The 21,801-nt window shown below is 40.4% G+C and overlaps 1 protein-coding gene across 1 annotated transcript in view; it reads left to right on the forward strand.

Moving 5' to 3' along the window:
- Positions 1-257: 257 nt before the first annotated feature.
- The window catches only part of crispld2 (cysteine-rich secretory protein LCCL domain containing 2), a 35,503-nt gene continuing 13,959 nt past the window's right edge, over positions 258-21,801 (forward strand). Inside the window, exons 1-8 of the mRNA XM_072279892.1 lie at positions 258-446; positions 1,795-2,085; positions 4,412-4,530; positions 5,385-5,517; positions 7,697-7,812; positions 8,922-9,022; positions 11,404-11,556; positions 21,292-21,352. Of these exons, the coding sequence (XP_072135993.1) occupies positions 1,861-2,085; positions 4,412-4,530; positions 5,385-5,517; positions 7,697-7,812; positions 8,922-9,022; positions 11,404-11,556; positions 21,292-21,352 (908 nt within the window). The 5' untranslated portion in view covers positions 258-446; positions 1,795-1,860. The remainder of the gene's footprint in view (positions 447-1,794; positions 2,086-4,411; positions 4,531-5,384; positions 5,518-7,696; positions 7,813-8,921; positions 9,023-11,403; positions 11,557-21,291; positions 21,353-21,801) is intronic.

Genomic DNA, 21,801 nt, shown 5'->3' on the forward strand with positions numbered 1-21,801 from the left:
GGTCTGGATGGGACAGTTCACAGTCGGGATGTTTCCAAATTTGTTGCTGCATCAGTAAAAATCGGGTGTAAGTGCGTTGAGGGGGGAAATTCCCTCCACCCACTAAAATGATCAAATAAACTCTGGTTTGGGCTCTCGCCCTGCCTCGGGGTCGCAGCGGCCGAAGCTCTGATGGCGTCATCACGAGGTCCGGCGCCAACAAAATCACTTCGCAGGATATGACCAGCCTATCTGATCCCAGATATAAATTCCGCCGCCGACTGCCGCAGAGACGCAGAGAGCACCGTCAACCTGAGCTCCGCCAGTCAGCTGCTGAAGCGGCGTTAAGGGAGTCCGTTTGAAAGCGAGTGCGTGCGCTCCTCCAGCTCCACATCACTCCCGCTCTGCACTGAAGCCCTTCCAGCGAAGAAGTTGAGCTCTCCTTATCCTTTTGCTGCCGCTGCACGGTGAGTGAGAGGAAACATTGGATTTTCTGCACAAGATGCATCCTTCCCCCCCCCCCCGCTCCCCAGCAATAACAGTTTTATTTAAAGCGGGCGAACTCCTGCAGCAAGCGGATTGTAAACTGGAAGTGCGAGCTGCTAGGTTTGACCAGAAGACTATCACAGCAGAGGTTCCAAACGAAGGTAGAAGCCCCACACACCCGTTAACCCGCCGCTGATTTGCAGCTAACTTCAAGTGGTCTCCAGGCGAGCAGACTTCTTGTCCCGCTCCTTCAGGCTGTTTCGGAGAGAGGGATTAGAGAGACATTCAGACAGATACTGAAGTAAAACGTAGAGGAATGCAGTCCTAATGCTGGCATTCGGGTTAAAGGGGAGATGCAGAGGAGCTATTGTGTGAGAGATGACACTGGTGTAAGATTAAGCGGCAAAATAAAAGTGCGCTTGAAGGAGTTCAGAGTGGTACACACTCAACTTCTTAGAAACAACTTCTTCCCCTCCGCCGTCAGATTCCTGACTACCTCTCTGTTGCTCCTTCCTGCACTAATTATTTTATATATTTCTTATTTTTTTTTAATGCCTTACTGCCGCAAAACAACAACTTTCACAACGTATGTCAAGTGATAAGAAAACTGATTCTGAATCGGTGGTAATGAACCTAATTGGCTGTACTGTATTTGGAGTAGAGAGGAGATTATGTGTTATGGGCCAAGCATCTGCCCCCAATGGACACCCTTCCTATAGATGCAAGTCCAACCTACAGAGCAGATCCCATCCTGGCTTCTCCGTCTGAATGTCCAGTCAACCTTTCCACCTTAGTGCCACCAGTCATCATTATCATTATGTGCCTTGTGGCATCACACAGGTGATCCATGGTCTTTGACCGTGATTGTTCTTGGTAAATTTTTCTACAGAAGTGCTTTGCCGCTGCCTTCTTCTGGCCAGTGTCTTTACAGGATGGGCAACCCCAGTCATTTAATAGTCATCTGAGATTGTCTGCCTGGTGTCAGTACTCATATTACCAGGCTATGTGATATGCACCACCTGCTTAAATTACAACCCCCACCTGCTCCATGGCTTCACCTGACCCTGAATTGGGGGGGGGGTGTTTTCTAAGCAGGTGCTACACCTTGCTCAAGGGTGGCCTGAAGTATAGCAGAGGGAAGGAGTGCCTTACACCTCCTTTGGTAGAGAGGCATCTCCACCCCGCCACCCATTCAGTAGTGGGGCTGTAAGTCATGCAGTTGTAAGTAACCTCATTGCACATTGACATGGCTGGTCTCTCTTCCTGAGAGTGCACGGTGGTGTTATTCTAGCCCCAGGTGAGTCTGATCACTTGTTATCTCTGTTCTAGGTTGTTTACTTAAGGTTTTCACAGACCGTTTTAGTGGGTTATTGTAGGCCACATCATCTCCCAGCCATGAGCCCTGTTTACACCTGGATCTCTGTCGCTATTTTAATTGGCCTGGCTCAGGAATCGAATTGCGGGATTTTACGTAATGCCTCATACGTCGAAAATATGTTTGGGCACGTCCCTTTGAGGAGCAAGCGAGCCATCTCCCAGATTGACAAAGAGGAGATTTTGCAGCTTCACAATCACCTGCGTGGACAGGTCTATCCATCATCCTCCAATATGGAATACATGGTGAGTACCTGCCCAGGTTTGTATGACGTCAGGCTTTACCTTCAGAGTGCTTGGGATTCCCATTGTACTGCATTGGACCTTGAGGTGCTTGGGAACATTCAGAGATCTGATGAGACCAATAAAAGCTTGTGTACGCTTGTCCTGAAGAACTAAAAAGCAATCAGTTCAATACAACTCTGCCATATCCTCCTTTTATCATTTCAGGTCCTATCATTTCATTTTTAATTAAGAATTCTTTGTGTGTGTTTTATGGGATGAGAGGGTAGACTTGGGACTGTAGATGCAGTATATCCAAAATCAAAGCATGACAGTTGCTGGAAATTCAAGATAAGATCCAACAGGTCAGTGGAATCTATGAAGATAGAATCTAAGTTAGTATTTCTTCACTCTTATAACTCTGTATAATGTCCTCACCTCAACACTGAACTGACTCTACAACCCATAGACTCACATTCAAGGACTCTACAGCTCACGTTCTCAGTATTATTTATTTACTTATTTGTTTTTAATATTTATTATTAGCACAATTTGTCTTCCTTTGTAGTTGGTTTGTCAGTCTTTGTTCTTGTGTACATTTTCATAAATTCTATTTTGCTTCTTTATGTTCCTGCAAATGCTTGCTTAATAAAAAGAATTGCAAGGTAGTATATGGTGACATTTATATACTTAGATAATAAATTTATTTTATTTTAATAGATGACAATTCTTCAGACCTCCTTGTGTTTTGTATGAAGTGTCTGGTTTCCCATTTTATCTTGGGGTGGCCCTTGCATTTTTGTATCAGAACCTGATGTACGTTGCTCGGACAAATTAGAAGTTGGAAAGGTTTAGACCAGGGGTTCCCAACCTGGGATCTATGGATCCGTTGGTTAATGGTAAGGCTGCATAGCAGAAAAATAGTTGGTAGAAAGATATGGACTAAGCTCAGGTAGCTCAGATAGGCAATTTAGTCAGCATGAACTTGTTGGTGGAAGGGCCTGTTTCTGTGCTGTATACTTTGAGTTGGTCACTTGGCCCCATAGCTAGCTTTGCCACTAAATACATCATGGCCAATTTGATTGAGACCTCCAATTCCACATTTTCGTCTGCACACTGCAACCTTTCATCCCCTTGTTAATCAAATATTTACCTGCTGTGCTTCAAAAATATTCAAAGACTTTGAGGAAGAGCGCCCGGTTCTTGAAGCTCTGCTAAGGGTGGTGTCGCCTTCTCTTCTCCCAAAAACATGTTAATGACTTCCACTCTTTTGTCCAGGTGATCAAATTAAGTAGAATAAACATGACAAAATGTGAAGAAACCACAGTTTTATTGCCTTCCATTATGTGCCTTTGTTTGGCACGCCTTTCCAATGTTTGCTTGTGGTTTTTGTTCGGAGAACGTTCCTGTTCTCTCTGTTCTAAGTAGACAGGGGACATCTCAATAGAGATTATAACACAAAGAAGTTGGGTTTTAGTGATAAACCACAGAAATGGGGAAAAAAAGCTTAGGCATTTGTGTAAACAACTTTTTTACCATGTTTCAATATAGTCATTAAAAAAACAAAACCCAGATAGTCATAATTGTTGCATCTCTCTCAGTTGTCCTTTCATCCTTGAGTTAAATGTCTACAAGGGAATTTTAGATAGGTTGCATAATTAAAAGAAACAAGTTGTAGGGAACATGCAGACAGGGTGATAGACATACTGTATACACAATCATTTCTACATGGAGCGAGTGCATTTCTCGTGTAATTCACAGTATAAAATCCTTTATGGCATGAATAAGCAGTACATGGAAACATGCATAATTAAACAGATTGACAGATAAATCTGCATGATTGGGCAATTTTAAGGAATGTTGTAATTACAATAAAAACAATAAATGCTGGAAACACTCATCTGGTCAGGCCACATCTTTGGAAAAAAAAGGAGCAAACCAAGATAACAAGATCATTTCAAGTTGAAGATAGAGTGGGGGAGAGACAGATATTTCAACCAGATAAATGTGTGTGTTAGAGACAGGGAATTGGTTGAGGTTTTCTTCAAAGGAAAAGTGGGTCAGTGTGGTTTAGTTGTTAGCACAGCCTAGTGGGGTTGTAAAATGTTTGTAAAAGGATTATCAGTCTATAGTGAAGATGAGTTTATTGGGAGCAGGAAATTGGAAATGTTAAAAGTGGGGGAGGGCAATAGAGGTATCTTTGACATGAAATATTAATTCTGTTACTCTTTCCACTTTTTCCAGCATTTCCTGTTATTATTTTACATTTCCAGATTTGAGCTACAATTCCTGCTTTACTTTCACAGTGGGTTATTTTTTAATTTTATGTGTGGCACACTTTTTTTTGTAGGAGTGGGATAATGAATTGGAACGGTCTGCTGAAAGCTGGGCCCAACAGTGTGTCTGGGATCATGGCCCTTCTCACCTAATCAAGTCAATAGGTCAGAACCTGGCAGTGCACTGGGGCAGGTGAGCTGATCACAGAATGTTTCTTTTAATGTAGAGGAAACCAAGGCTTATGGGGATTGGACAAGACGGCAGCTATAGTCATCTTAGCCATGGTGAAGCAGGTAGCATGGCCAAGTCCTGCTCCTACTTCCAAACATCTTGTGTTTATGCAAGCAATGATGGGTGGAAAAGACCCTTTATTCCACCCAACTTCTCCCACAATAAAGGACTACTTTGTTCATGCTAATATGTACTATTTTCACCCTATCTAATATTATTATTTCCTGCTAGAGCTGATAAGCCAGATAAAGCCCAGAGTAATTTTGAGGAAAAAAATCTAGTAAATTCCTTCCTGATCTCCTTAGGCAATCAGTCTGGAAATATCCAGTAGATGATCTAAATTATTTTATAAGTCTGATGTCCATACATCCTTCCTGTCAGATTAACATATAGATACTGGTATTTATAATTTAATAACTACAACAGAAATTTGTAAGTCTGCATTTGCAGCTATTCACCAGTAGGGGCAGTAGTAGCATCCGCTATATTTCTCTCCTGATCTGTGGTTGGTAGTGTTTGCCCACTGCTCCATTCTGCATCCCCATAAAATGTGTGTATAATATTTAACTGTATTAAAGCTTCTGTAGAAGTTTATTTTATGGGTATCTTTAGAAGAGGTTTTAAACAGGAGGGACTTGGACACTGGTGTGATATTTACTCCACTGTATTCATCGAGTAAAGTTAAGCATTGTAGAATTTGACTTTCATTTTCCAGACCACTACAAGTTAAATCTGCATTTATATGTGTATTCATATTTTACAAAACTTCAGTTGAAAACTGAAATGGTGACTAACTGGTGTTTCTGTGGTTTCAGGTATCGTTCTCCAGCTTCACATGTGCAGGCATGGTACGATGAAGTCAAAGATTACACCTACCCATATCCACATGAGTGTAATCCGTGGTGTCCTGAACGATGTTCTGGTACAATGTGCACCCATTACACCCAAGTAAGTAAAAGATACTCTACCTTGGCTGAATGTATGCTTTGAAAAGCAAAATCTATCTATTGTGGATTTTGCCTGGGTGCAAGAATCAATCCAAGCACTTCTGACAAACATGGTCAAGCTTCTGAAGGTGAGGAACTTGGCTGAGTAATGCTTTGTCTATAGCAAAAATCAAACTAAAGTTGCAGTGTTAGACTACTTCAAGTAGTTAGCTTTTGTATATTCCAGCAATTCTGAAATAGTTTAAAGATTCTTAGAGAATAACATTATTAATGTAGATGCATAACCCATTATCTGATCTTCCTTTCCTTGATGATAGTTTACTCTGCTTACAAATACTGCTGAATGTATGTGCTACAGTAATAGCTGTTAACTACCTTTAATAACAGTTCCTGATCTGAACATAGAACATAGAATATTACAGCACAGTACAGGCCCCTTCGGCCCACAATGTTGTGCCGACCCTCAAACCCTGCCTCCCATGTAAGCCCCCACCTTAGATTCCTCTATATACCTGTCTAGTAGTCTCTTAAACTTCACTAGTGTATCTGCCTCCACCACTGACTCAGGCAGTGCATTCCACGCACCGACCACTCTCTGAGTAAAAAACCTTCCTCTAATATCCCCCTTGAACTTCCCACCCCTTACCTTAAAGCCATGTCCTCTTGTATTGAGCAGTGGTGCCCTGGGGAAGAGGTGCTGGCTATCCGCTCTATCTATTCCTCTTATCTGAGATAGTTATCTTAAATAAGGTCATTTGGAAACTGCAGCAGAAAATGGAATAGAAACACAACAGACACTAAGAAGGAGGTTCTAAAGTTCAGTCCATCTGGTAACAGCTGTTCTCCCAGGAAAAATACAAGCCCATATGTTGCTACGTCCAGACTGCATTCTAGCAAGATTTCTTTCTAGGCAGTCATTTTATTGTTGGTATTCCCAACAATCTTTAGAATGTGATTAATATCTAGTTGCCATTACATCTCACTGTAAGAGGAAGCTTGGCTTGAGCGTGAAGCAAACATTGCTTTGAAACGTGTGGGTTATGAAATCGCAGGATATTTCTGATGAAGCTTACTACTTATTATCTATTAGAATTAAAGTTCCTTGGATATTCAGGAGTCTGAGAGAGAGGTGAAAGCTTGTTTTAGAGAAATTTAGAAACTAAACTTGGGCAGACCATTGAGCTGCTAAAGAGTTTCTTTACACAAAGTTTGGTACAATTCTCTATGTACTTTGCAGTATTTATTTATTTGGTGATACAATGCGGAGTAGGCCCTTCTGGTTCCTTGAGCAACCGCCCCAGTAACCCCCAACAAACCTGATTAACCCTAACCTAATCATGGGACAATTTACAATGACCAATTAACTTACCCAGTTTGTCTTTGGACTGTGGGAGGAAACTGGAGGACCTGGAGAAAACCCACGCATTCCACAGGGATATTCCTTACGGGACAGTGCCGGAATTGAACTCTGAACTCTGAATGCTCTGAGTTGTAATAACCACAATGCTGCTGTGGTGGCCAACGTTAGTTAGCTATCCCATAATTTACACATCAGGAAACACACCTTAAAATACATTTAAGATGTATTCCAACGATCCTTTATCCTAAATATTTGAAAATATGTTTAATAATTAACTCAAATACGAGGAAATCTGCAGATGCTGGAATTCTAAGCAACACACACAAAAAATGCTGGTGAGTGCAGCAGGCCAGGCAGCATCTATAGGAAGAGGTACAGTCAACGTTTCGGGCCGAGACCCTTCCTGGCGAAAGGTCTCGGCCCAAAACGTCGACTGTCCTGTTCCTTTAGGTGCTGCCTGGCCTGCTGCATTCACCAGCATTTTTCGTGTGTGTTGCTTTTAATAATTAACTATTCAGGTACTAGCTTGACTTCAGATCAAAGGATAATTCACCACTTTTCCTTTCATAAACCTACATAACTTTGCATTCTTAATGAATGCTACCTATTTCCTCCTTTATTTTCAATTTTATGCTGCAGATTATTTTGCCATATATTAAACCAGATTTGGGCTTGAATATGAAAAGCTAATAGTTAATTGAATTATACTTTTAAAACAAAATTAGATTACCTGTGTTGGTTAGCAGCAAGTTGTTTAAGAGCAAAGGACAAACTTGCTGATCCTTTGTTTAACAGCTTTCTCTTTATCATTTCTTCACAGTTGGTGTGGGCAACAACGAACAGAGTTGGCTGTGCTGTCAATGTTTGCGCAAGAATGAATGTGTGGGGAGAAATCTGGGAGAACGCTGTCTATTTAGTGTGCAACTATTCACCAAAGTATGCTATTTATCCTCACCATTGCTTTTATGTATGTTTGGGTGGGCGGGGAGGGTAGTTGTTGCTGGCTAATTGATAAATGGAGCTCAGAGTGTTTGGCTCTTACTTAACTACTGTCTTTTATTTATAATGTAAAAATTGTTGATTGAAGCAAATGTAATTGCCATTGAGAGTGTTTAAAGTTGCTAAATACTTCATTTACCTGGGCAAAGAAAAGCCGGGAGAGGGCAGATCTGCAACTTTATTTCACTCCACATGCTGATTTACATCTACAGTGACCCTCGATCATCTTGTGCCCTTGGAACTCTGTCAGTGCTGAACTAACATATTCAGAATCTGGTTTAGTATCACCAGCGAACTGTATGCCGTGATATTTGTTGACTTTGCAGCAGCAGTAGGATACAATACATAATATTAGAAAAACAACTGTGAATTACAGTAAATATATATGTATTGCATAGTTAATTTGAATAAGTGGTGCAAAATAGAGATAAAAAAGGAGTGAGGTAGTGTTCATGGGTTCTGTGTCCATTCAGAAATTGAATTGCTGCGGGGAAGAAGCTGTTCCTGAATCGCTGAGAGTGTGTCTGCAGGCTTTTGCACCTTCTTCCTGATGGTAGCACTTGGATGTAACTCCAATTATTGCTGAAAGATGTGTATATTCCACTTCTTTATCTTGTATGGTAGGATGCCTACCTAGCCACTACCCATTTTGACATGACTCATTATTATTTAGCTGGTATCAGAGCTATTTATTGTGGTTCAGAATCAATTGCCATCAGATAGAAGCAATTAAACTTTTGCTAAAGCATGGGTAAACATTTGTTTGGATTATTCAACCAACTTTTGGATAATGACTGGTTTGCTGCTCTCACTTGTCCACTTAAATGTGCCAGGATTCAGAGAAGTGGCAGGTTCCCTTCCATTTGTTACTGATTCGTTGGCTGCTGCATTGTACTTCATGCTGGTACCAGTACTGGCCAGACTTTGGAGCTTTTGTACTCTGTCCTTCATTTTAGAGATAAAGGCTAATAGAATCAAAGCTCAAAATGAGATTAGTTCCTGTACACTGACTTTACTTTGGTATTCTTTGCTGTTTAATCAACCAGGGGGAACTGGATTGGAGAAGCTCCATATAAATATGGCCGTCCATGTTCAGAGTGCCCGCCCAGCTATGGCGGAGGCTGCAAGAACAACCTCTGCTACAAAGGTATGGAGGACACACAGTGCACGTCCTTATTTAAAGAAAACAAAACTTAAACATTTACACCCCGTCCCCACCAAACTTCCAAAAGTAACCTACAGCTATGCTTAATAAGCCGTAGGGGTTATTTGGGGTATTTATTTATCTTGAGACACAGCATGGTAACAGCCCCTTCTGGCCCAAGCAGGCTGTGCCACCTAATTACACCCACATGACTAATTAACCTACCAATCCATACATCTTTGGAATGTGGGCGGCATGTTGAGCACCCGGATGAAACCCGGATGCAGTCACGGGGAGAACATACAACCTCCTTTCAAACAGCCGCAGGAGTTGGACCTGGGTTGCTGGTGCTGAAATAGCAGTGGGTTAACTATCGGTCCTCATTTATTTGAGTGTTGTGCTGTTTGCTTAGTATTTTGTGTCAGTGGCACAAGGTGGTGCTCGTTGAGTTACTGTTGAGTCAGCAAAGTAACTGCGGATGTGAATCTTGTTCGATGTAAGGTGTTGGGCAGAGGAGCTGCTTTGGATGAGAGGGTGGGCTGCTGTGACAATGCGTTGTTCCAGAGAAAAGAAGTTGGGGTTCACCGAAAACAGAGACTGAACTTGGAATTGAGGAGATAGATAACGTGACTAAACAGATGAGCTGGTAATTGATATAAAGCCTTAGTAAGAATGTGAAAATAAGAATTGAAATTTTGGAACAAGGGAAGGCCAATGGCTTATTAAACCTGCTCAGAGTTGGAGAAGATGAAGTGAAAGTTATCCCTCCCACTCCAATTCAGAGTGTTTCAAAGTAATGGAATTAAACAGAACAACAGTTATAATGAGGAACGAGGACTAGCATTGCTTTAACAAACCAGATAAGAAACATATAAAATATGACTTTTGATGGCACATTTAATACTGGTTATATTAAAAAAAATGAAGGCAAACAAAAAGCCCCGGCAAATATACTGTAATTCGGTGTAATGTTTACAATTTATCTGATTACTGGTGATTGCATTTTAATTAATTTAAGTATTTTAACAATTACTTTAACACTTTATGCAGGTCCATCTTTTATAACATTGATACAACACAACATTTTAACATTGGTTGTATGATATTTGATTTATTGAGAGAGTTTAAAAGCAGACATAAATATGGCATTAGGGGAAAAATAGTGTGTGGTTTCCAGTATATTTTTTCTGTTTACATTTGGGAAATAATTTTAATGTTTGCTTCTTTTTCCTCAGACTAAATTAATGTAATTTTCAGTTGACCAATTTGAAAATGTTAATCCAGTTGATTTTGGCTAGCAAAAAAACTCCACTGTAATGAATAGCTGCCTGTTCCTAAACAGAGCATTCCAGTTTAAGATGCCAGTTACACTGTTAACTGTTGATACTAAATGACGTTTATGAACAGTATTGCACAGATTTATTCTAATGAATGATAATTAGCTGTCATCCAAATATAGTAGGGCAGAAGCAAACACAAATATGAGGAAAATTACCGTTAATGTCTCAGACCAGAGAAAAGGAACTGTATTGACTGAAACATTGCCTAATACCAATTTGTTTTGATTTTCCTCATATACCCTAATTTATCCATTTGGCCGCAACAATGGCTTTATAAAGGGGGAAGGAAGCAGAGCAGGTTTCTTGCTCTGTCGCTATGCAATGAATGTTTTTGGAAGTGTATGGGTGTGTTGATAACAGTGCTTGGACACAGCACCGTTTAGTTAACCCGCTACCATTCAGGATGCAGTCTGAACATTGTGGACCCTAATAGAAGGTGGGATATTCAATCGGCTGTAAATGCCTATTTAGCACTAGCAATTAGAGATAAATTTCTATCTTTCAATTACTTGGACTGCTCCATCGTGCTCATTCACATTTACACTCAGTAGCCATTTTATTAGGCACACCTGTACTCCTGCTCACTAATGCACATATCAAATCAGCCAATCATATGGCAGAAATTCAATGTATAAAAGCATCCAGACATTGTCAAGAGGTTCAGTTGCGGTTCAGACCAAATATCAGAATGGGGAAGAAATATGATCTAGGTGACTAAGTGGAATGACTGTTGCTGCCAGATGGGGTGGTTTGAGTATCTCAGCAACGAGTTTTAACAGTGCCACCACAGGGAGAAGTGAGGAAAGGTTGAGTTGGTAGAAGTTATTATTCAAAGAGGCTTCGTTGTCAAGGTGTTGGATATTGTCAGCATTGGAATGCAAGGTTAAAAACAAGTTTGCCATCAGCACTGCAGTAAATATGAGAGGGGTAACAAGAAAGCAGAAAAAATAGGCAGGAAAATAACTTGAATTTCCCCTCTGAAATGGAATTCTTAGCTCATCTGCATGAAAGATTATTTAGTTATGTTTCACTATCTTCTTACAGACAATACTATGAAAAGACCACAGCATGAACATACAAATGAAGTTGAGCCTCCACAGATCAATACAGATGTGCTGAGTCCTTGGAACGTACCAGAGATCCAACCAAAAACAAAGCCAGGACCAAATGGGGAACATAGCGGCTATGATTACATGAGTAAGGAAGCATTTAAGTTGTATATGCTGTTTACTTAAATGCTACTTAATATTTTCAAGATGTTTATGTGCTGCTGAATTAAAACAAAATGTTCGGTGCTTAGTCTCAGGAGCTCAGATGGAAAGTATGGTTCAAAATAAGATGAGAGTGTGCTAGCTAGTATTACTTCAGCAACATAGCATTAGAAAGGCTGGTCATTTGCCTTGCAAAGTGAATTCCTGAACTCTGAGAGAAGGCTGTAATTGTGCACGTGGAAATGATGATCCGCTAGGAACCTGTGTGCAGGTTGCTGGGATTGGAATCTTCTTGCTTCCAAAGCTCCCTATGTTTTAATAATTACCATAGAAATGGAAGTTCACCAATGCCCAGGAAGGGGTGTTCTCAATCTTTACTTCTACCAACGTTATCCAGCTCTGGAGGCAGATTTCTCCTTTCGATTGTTGTTGATTTTTTTTTTCTCTTATCCATCATTTTATCCCCTTCCTCATGTTTTAACTCTTCTCCTCTTTCCTAATTTTTAGCTTTTTTGCACCTTCATTGTAGTAGATGGTGTCTATTATTTCCCAGTTAACCATAGTTCCCTGTTATGCTCTCAAATATTACGTGCACTGTTATTGAGAACGCTGTGGAAAATATTTACAGGATCATTTGACATTAAATCTTGAGGCATAGAGTTAAATTAGAAAGTCATGCAAAATCTCTATAAATCACTGGTTAGACCCAAGCTGTTGTGTTGTATCTAATGCTGGTTATTAGATTTTAAGGATGATTTTCAAGCCTTGGAAAGGGTTCAGTAGAGATTAACCAGAACAGTCCTTGAGAATTCCTGCCCTTCAAGAGAAACCGGGATTATTATGAGAGAAGGATAACAAAGCATTTAATCATGAAGGGTTCTATCAGTTTTTCAGCACTAGTAGCCATGGCATGACTACTATTTCTTTTGGTCTTCTTCATTCATCTCATCTCAACTCATCCAGGGACTTCTTACCTCAACAATCAGGTGGTTAAAATTATTATCTCCTTGTGGTGAACATTGTAGACATGATTCTGAGCCAAAGGTGCTAATCCCACTTGTACAACACCACACTTACGTACCCCCTCCCCCACCTATCCATTTCCAACTACAGGATTCATGAATCACTGTGTACCAGCATTCACTAATGTTTCTGCAAAGTTCTGTTTCTCTCCTGAATAGATTTAAATGACTGTGAGAACAGTTCCTGTCCAAATCTACTGTAGCTCCTGCCCTGAGGATGGGCCTGACTGAATTATTTCGTTGCCTGTGCAAGTATCAATATTCAACCTCAGGTTGGAAAATTTTAAGCAAACGCTCACGGCCACTGAATAACTCATTCAAATGGTGTCATCCTTGTCCTGCTCTATGCTTGAAATTGCACAGAACGTGTAGGGGACGGTGGTGAATATGCTTTATCCACATCGATGCCACAAAGTGGCAATGCAAATCATCCTATCTGAACTGTCACTGCCTGGTCTTTCCTGTGTGTCCACTGCCTTCCTACCAACATTATTGCATGCTTCCTGTATCGATCTAGAATGCTGAAGATGAAGGAACCCATAGGTTTACTGATCTCCATCAGCATATGATAGCTACTGCTTTCAGAATTATTCTCAGGACCTCCCTGATCAAGCTACAGACTTTCTGATATTAAAGAAACTTTTCCAAGACACCATTCCATATTGAATGTTGACGTGATATATTGTATCATTATAAAATTTGGAATCTAATGCTCTGTAGTTTAAAATATTTTTTAGATCTGATTTAAGTGTAATCTTCCATAAAAGCTGATTTATAGTTTTTGATATTATTTTGTAAATCAAGGTTACAGTTAACATTAATTTCACTTACTCCAAATATTCTCCAATTCGCCTTTCCTAATATTAATGAACGCCTTGCGTTCCAAGTTCCTGTTAATTATTTTCTTGTCATTTAACACGACTGCCTGGTTCCTGTTCATGTTCTTAACTATTCTCAATACCCTGTTTTTCTTTTGTGACCGCAAACACTGTGCAAATTAAGTTTAGTGCTAATAAGTATGGTGGGGGGGGGCATAACTTTAAGGTGTTTGGAGTAAAGTATGGGTTGAAGTCAGAGGTAAGTTTTTCACCACCCTGCCAGAGGTGGTGGTAGAGGCAATTAGGGACATTTAAGAGATCCTTAAATAGGTACATGGCTGCTAGAAAAATGGAGGTCTAGGTAGGAGGGAAGGATTAGATTGATCTTAGTGTATATCAAAAGATCAGCACAACTTTTGTGGGCCGAAGGACCTCGAATGCGATCTATATATTCTATGTTCTAGTTTTGTCTCTAATTATGTTGCTCATGTTTTATAGTACATGAAAAAATGGAACAAGGTTTGAGCTTTAGTGGTCACAATGACTTTAAGTCCGTATTTTTGGCCACTTTGTATCATCCATTCATTGCTGTTCACTATCTGGTATGCTTACTGCTGATGTTCACCCAGTAGGGGATCATGTTGCGCGTCTTTAACCCTTCCATTCACTCTGCAATATTTCTTCTTATGGCTTTTTTTTGTGTTATCAGTTCAATGGTTTTGAGCCACACCCGTAATCATTGCTGGATCTCCTTCTCGCACCAATATCTTTTCCTGCAAAAGAAGTACTCTTGCAGCTCCTTTGCCAATGTCACCATCGCGGTCCTGGGAACTATGATCACCTGTAATAAAGACCAGCATCTATCATGCTTCTTCTGGAGAGCTCTGGAATGTTTAATGTTGCATGGCATGCACTGTCTGGATGTTCATTTTTTTTTCTCTGATCTCTTTCCATCACTTTGTAAATGTCTGTGTTAAATCGACATGCTAGATTAACCTGAAACTTGACACTTGGTAAAGCATGATCTGTTTATGCTCAACATTGCAACTTAGTAAAGGTCCTTGCCCAGTGAATTTTCAAGTGGGGCTGAAATTATACAAAGCATTTTAAAAGGTCTCTATGGTCAGTAAATGAACTTCTGAGCTTACTTTATCATAGCATCTCAAGCAATGCACATGTCAAGTAAACTATAAAGATTCATAACTGAATTGGAAAAACATAATTCACAGATCTGAGTCATGAAAATAAGTGTACTGATCCTGTTTCAAACACCATTTGCCTGAACAGCGACAGGCAGAGAGAGAAGGAATTGGGGGTGGAGTGGGAGAGAAGTTACCAGGAGTTGGAGAAATCAATGTTCATATCATCAGACGGAATACGAGGTGTTGTTCCTCTACCCAAGTTTGGCCTCATCGTGGACTGACATGTCAGAATGGGAATGGGAAGACAAATTGAAATGGGTAGCCAGTGGGACATCCTGCATTTTGCAATGGACAGAGCGAAGCTGCTTGACAAAGCAGTTCCTATAGTCTGCTTTGGGTCTCACCGATGTAGAGGAGACCACACCAGGAGCATTGAGAGCATTGATTTCTCCAGTATCTGGTAATTTCTCGCCCTCTCTCCTTTTCTTTTTTTTTTCCCATTTTCTATTCTGGTTTCTCTCTTGCCCCTTCTTTTCTCCTTACCTGCCTAATGCCTCTCTTTGGTCCCCCTCCTCCTTTCCTCTCTTTCATGTTCCACTATTCTCTCCATTAGAGTTCTTTCTTTGGCTCTTTACCTCTTTCCCTTATCCACTCCCAGCTTCTTACTTCATCTTCCCTCCCCAACCCATCCATTTTACCCCTTAACCTGTCCTACCTATCACCTGCCGGCTTGTACTCCTTCCTCTCCCCACACCTTATTATTATTACTTCTGCCCCCTTTTCAGTTCTGATGAAGGATCTCGGCCCGAAATGTGGGACTGTTTATTCCCCTCAATAGGTGGTGCCTGACTGCTGAGCATCTCGAGCATTTTGTGTGTGTTGCTCTAGATTTCCTGGATCAGCGGAATCTCTTGTGTTTATTATGAAACAGGCAACAGTTATTTATTGACATATAATGCAGAGTTGGCTCTTCTGGCACTTTGAGCTACGCCGCCCAGCAATCCCCTAATTTAATCCTAGTTTAGTCACAGAACAATTTACAGTGGCCAATGACCAACTGGTATGTCTTTGGAAAGTGGGAAGAAACTGGAAACCGGAGCACCTAGAGGAAACCCATGTGGTTACGGGGAGAATGTACATACTCCTTACAGGCAGTGGTGGGAATTGAACCGGGGTCTCTGATAGTCATAGTCATAGTCATACTTTATTGATCCCAAGGGTTTTTGTTACAGTTGCACCATAAATAATTAAATAGTAATAAAACCATAAATAATTAAATAGTAATATGTAAATTATGCCAGGAAATGTCCAGGACCAGCCTATTGACTCAGGGTGTCTGACCCTCCAAGGGAGGAGTAGTAAAGTTTGATGGCCACAGGCAGGAATGATTTCCTATGATGCTCAGTGTTGCATCTCGGTGGAATGAGTCTCTGGCTGAATGTACTCCTGTGCCCAACCAGTCCATTATGTAGTGTATGGGAGACATTGTCCAAGATGGCATACTGGAGAGCGTTGTGCTAACCATTACGCTACTGTGCCTCCGCATATGGTGTTTCCAATATCAGCACTACACTTTTGTTGAATAGCTAAAAACAAGGGTTTTAAAGGCAAGGGACACCTAAAGCACAGAAAACCCAAGGAAGTAGAAGCCGTAGGTTGTTTAATTGCACTTTCACCTTCACTGTTTAACACCATTCTGAGCTATTTACAGAATTAGAGTATTCATCACATTTATAGTGAAGCATGGTACTTCTTCCCTCCATTCTATGCACATAGAGGCCAATCAAAATCTCCCAGAAATCTGGGGCACTACATTAAATTGATTTAAGAAATGGATGGCCCTTAGAGAATTATTCCAAGCTAGACCCCTTGCTCAGTGTTTAGTAGCCCTTGTTACCTTAAAGATGCTGAAAGGCTGCATATTTTCTGCCATAGCCCTTTATTTAATTCATGTTATGTGTGACGACATTAGAAACTGTTCAATAATTTAATTACACTATTTTCCACAGAGCCCTGACTTATATTTTAATAACTTGATCAGATACAGTCAGAGCAGCCAGGTCAATTATACAGGGTCATTTCTGACTCAGTGTGCGGGTTGGTGGTCTAGTGGCATTAGCGCCAGACTTCAGAACGAAGGATCCCGAGTTCGAAACCAGCCGGCTCCCTTGCACACTTTCCATCCGTGCTGGGTTGAGCGTCGAGCTAGCAATTCGGCCCCGTTAAAAATAAGAAAGCCTGCTAAAAAAAACACTGTCACGATGGCGTCCCGATGACTCCACTCAGAGTTAAGGGCTTTCTTCTTTCTTCTATTTCTGACTCAGGTATGCAGGCGGTCTCAGATTGGCACAAGCGTGTAAATACAGGAGAAGAGTAGACTATCAAATTTAAAAGGTTGTCTTATGGGGTAAACAGAGATTGGAATAATAGGAAAAGCCTTACTGTACCTAAAGTAGGGGCTATGCATGGGTTAACACTGCAGACAGGAAAAGGTGTGGAGCATGCCGCACACATCTGTAGAAGTGCTGTAAGAGTAACAATTGCAAAAACTGATCAGTCTCAGATGGTATTATAGAGACAATTCCGTGAAAACCGCACAAATCTTATAACCTACTCTTTTAATTTCATCTCTTGTATGATTATTGTTTAATTTTTGTTGTTTGTTGCACGTGTTGAGAGTAGTTGAGGTCACTTTGAATAGTCTTTGTCATTTGTAAGAGCTACAGTTAATCCCAATTGCTTGCCAACATTTTTTTCTTTCCTCCACATGGAGTAAAGAGGCAGGGAGCCATAGAATAAGGGTGGGTGGAAGGAGGCCTGGGCGAAGCGAGTTCTGTCAAAGTCCGTCTTGTTCTCATTCACTTTATGAAAATGACACAACTACTCTTTATCCAGTAATACCTAGATCTATTTCTGAGCACTCCCGTTTCTCTTGCTAAGCTTAACTCCTTTTTTTAGTTATCACTTCCTCAAATCTCCATTTGTTCTTCTCTTTCAGTTTTGAATTCATGTCTTTATAACTCCTCAATGTATTTCTCCTGAGTTGCAAAACTGAACTTCTACCTAGAAAGTTCTTAATCTTTAATCATTCTCATTCCCCCTCTCCCCCTCTCCCCCTCTCCCCCTCTCCCCCTCTCCCCCTCTCCCCCTCTCCCCCTCTCCCCCTCTCCCCCTCTCCCCCTCTCCCCCTCTCCCCCTCTCCCCCTCTCCCCCTCTCCCCCTCTCCCCCTCTCCCCCTCTCCCCCTCTATATTTAATCTATTTATTGAGATGCATCATGGAATATGCCCTTCTGGCCCTTCGAGTTGCACTGCCCAGCAACCCCAATTTAACTGTAGTCTAATCACGGGAGAATTTACAATAACCTATTTACCTACCTATGGGAGGAAGCCCATGCTGTCACTGGAAGAACATACAAATTCCTTTTAGAAAGCAGCGGTAATTGAACCTAGATTGCTGGTACATAAAGCATTGTGCTAATCACGACGCTACTGTGCCGACCCTAAAAGCCCACACATTCCATGGGAGGATATGCAGATTTCTCACAGATGACGTTGAAATTGAACTCTGAACTCCGATGCCCTGAGGTGTAGTAGCATTGCACTAACTACTATTCTACCCTGGAAAACATCTCTGCATGTCTCTCTTTGTCTCTCTCTCTTGCTGTCTCTCTGCCTATCTATCTCTCTCTGACTCTCTGCTGCCTCTTTGCTATTTATATGCTCTTTTCCTAGACATTAGCTGAGCAGTTGTGGATCTTGAGACTGTAAGCTCCAGTATCTGTCACCTCCTGTGGAGAGGATCTTTACTGATTCTTGTTGGGGCAAATGCATGCATGATTGATGCTGCAGAGCAGAGATGTGCATGCACCAAGACCGCATGTTTATTTACTTTCATTTAATGTGATTATATGTGGGGATGTGCTCCTGATTTTACCCCTCCAATTGCACATACACCTCTGACTGGTGATTACGTTGTTCAGGAGGGGATTCTATATCCTCACACAATTGCTGCAGCACTGGCCTCTTTGCCTGGCTCTCCTTTGTTGTCTTCCAGGCACTTTCCGGAGTCTGGGAATGTAACTACAATGGGTTTCTCTTTTTGCTCAGGCACCCTTATTCAATGAACCATTGCTAGATCAGGATGCAATTACCTGCTGACATAATTTTTCTATATTCATTATAAAATATTCCACAAAATTACTGATAAATCTAAATATGCTGGGATCGCAGTTTATGGACAGTCCTTACTGTGGTCATAACTATTTTATGGATAACTTGTTTTTTGCTCACAGCTTTCTCCTTGCATCTCATTGTAATTTAAGACTTGTGTGAGAAATTGTATGAATTCTCCATTCAGCTATAATGAGAAAGGTAGCTGTCCAGACTGATTCTTGCAGATGAAGTCTTGCTATTGGCGGTAACTCTGAGCAGCCTGTGGTTCTGTAGGCTTATTGTTCTTGAGTTATACGGTTCTTAAAACATAAGACATTAGGGCAGAGTTAGGCCATTTGGCCCATCAAGTCTGCTTGAACTGCAATGGTCTTGTGTAGTTTCAGTAAAGGACTAGATCACCTTAGCTGAGATCCACTGTTGTCCAAGTACAGAAGACTACATGAACCCAGAAAGAAAGTGCCAAATCATATAACTTACTTGTACAGTGCGGAACAGAGCAAAGCCTGAAAGCAATTTATGGTGGTGTGGGATAGAACTTAGTATTATTTTCCTATTATTAAAATAATATTGCTTCTTTAAGATATTGTTTAATTATAAGCATTTTTTAAAATTATAGGCATTTAAAACTGTTTTAAAATGTGATTCAGTCTAAATATATTTAACATGTACAACATGGGATTATGTGGAGTTTTTGTCTTCATTATTATAATATATATGACAACAAAAGCAAATATGAAAATCAGACTGGGTTTGTTTGCAGGATAAAAGTGGTTTCATGAAAATTAATGGTGTGAAATAATCACATTTCTAAGGTTAAGTTAGTTGTACAAAATAAAGTATGAAAAGATCACTGCAGATGCTGGAAATCTGAAACAAAATCGGAAAATGCTAGAAAAAATGAGCATGTCAGGCAGACAGAAGAGTTTGCAGATGTTGGAATCTGGAGCAAGGTCAGGTGATGCAGGTGCTGAACCCAAAATGTGGACAGTTCCTTTCCTCACACAGATACTAATTACCCTATTGAGTTTTGCTATAATTTTATTTGTTGCTAGCAGGGCAGCCAGCAACTGTGTAAACAAAAACCAGTTATCATTTCAGTTCAATGACTTTTAATTAGAATTCACGTTAACTTTTCTCTTTTTCGAATGCTCCCTAACGTGCAAGCTTTTTTTTTTCTAACATTTCCTGTGTATTTGTGAAGCAAGCAATTTGATCACTGTAAGGCAATGTTCTCGTCACCCACCATGTATGGAAATGATCTGTCTGTCCAGAAATGGACCAGAAACATACATTACAGCCTGATCTACAAATTAATGCATGTGGCCCCATTTTTAGTGTCTTGGAAACAACTGGAGGACATTCTGTGATTATTATCTCTTTGTGTGAGTAGAGCAGTAATGAGAACAATTACCTTTGGTCTTTCAGCTCTTTATAAATGCTGCCACATTCACATTAGTTTCCGCTGGCTTCCCGCAAAGGCAGAAAAATCACGTTATCAATTATTTCACATTTGCTGAAGTTTTCAGTTTTTTAAAAGTTTGCTTTTTGAAGATCTGGATGTCACTTACAAGGCAGATATTTGTTGTCCACCTCAACAGATGAGGTGGTGTCAGCAGCCTGCTTGAATTGCTGCAGTTCTTCTCGTAAAGGGCCTTTTTTTAGGAATGTTGAGCAGGCAATTTCAGAATTTACACCACCAAACCACTATTCTCCTACTTGCCTGAATCCTCTAAATCTACTCAAGTAATTAGATAGCTCTCAATGAAGTGCATACTAGCAGGTCTCCTTTGCAACTGATTCTGTTCCGAGCTATGTGTCAGATTAAAATGAGCAACAGGCACAAAATGTTGGCAGAACTCAGCAAGTTGGGCAGCATCTTTGTAAAGGAGTAAAGAGTTGACGTTTGGGCTGAGACATTTCATGATGTATGGATGTTCCTTGAGCACCTTGTGTGGATTTCCAGCATCTGCAGAACCTCTTGTGTCAGATTAAAATACCCTGAAATGATCAGCATGGTCAATCTTCACTTTTTATCCTCTCGTGTTCAATATCTTTGTGCTAGCTATATTCCCTTATTGTGTTTTTCACCTATTAGCTTAATACTGTATTAGTAATTCGCTGCTAGTCAAGTCTATAACTATGCAACAGTGAAAAAAATATTTATCTTTCTCTATCCTAGATCTTTTATTTCAACTTGTGTCTATATCGCTTTAATCTAGACCTTATGGTAGCAGTTTTCTTCAAACTGCCCAGTCTTATCCATTCATCCCTTCAAATGCTTGTATCAAATCACTCTTTTGTTCAAATTAAAATATTGTTTTTAGTCCTCCTTTGTGTTTGTATGTTCTCATTCTAGGCAGCTTCCCAGTACTTAGACATTGAATTCTGAGTTCTTTCTGGAGCCCCAAAGCCACAACTGTTCACTGTACAATACCTATTGATTCACTGAGAATGTTATGGATTCTCCACTGCATCCTAAATGCTATTTGGTTGCCATTTCTTTTTCACTTTGGACTTGAATTGTCTTGCTTTCAGATCATTATATAAACTCTGATTGCCTTCCAGCTCAAGTCATCAAATGTGAAACGAAAATGAGAGACAAATGCAAAGGGACAACATGCAACAGGTATCATTACTTTCTCTGTCTGTATTATTTGTGTATTATTCCTTCATTTTCATTATTTATAAAGTTGTACATTGACAGAAATAATAGGCATAATTATCACAGCTAGCACAAATTCAGTTGTCTGAGGCAGTTTTAGTTTATTTACAGAGGAAGTATTTTCAAAAATTGTGACAGTAGAACACTTAATCTTGAAATTGACTATTACACAAAGTGTCCTCCAAAGGAGATGATGGCTTCCATCTGACCCACTTATATTTATTATTTAATTTGCAGCACACACAAAATGCCGGAGGAACTCAGCAGGTCAGGTAGCATCCATGGAAACGAACAAATTGTTGATGTTTCGGGCAGGTTGTTTCTTTGTGACCTCTTGATTACTGAAGAAGGGTCTCGGTCGGAAAACGTCAACTGTTTGTTCATTTTCATGGATGCTGCCTGACCTGCTGAGT

Source organism: Mobula birostris, chromosome 15 (genome assembly GCF_030028105.1).
Source record: "Mobula birostris isolate sMobBir1 chromosome 15, sMobBir1.hap1, whole genome shotgun sequence".
In the NCBI taxonomy this organism is placed as follows: domain Eukaryota; kingdom Metazoa; phylum Chordata; class Chondrichthyes; order Myliobatiformes; family Myliobatidae; genus Mobula; species Mobula birostris.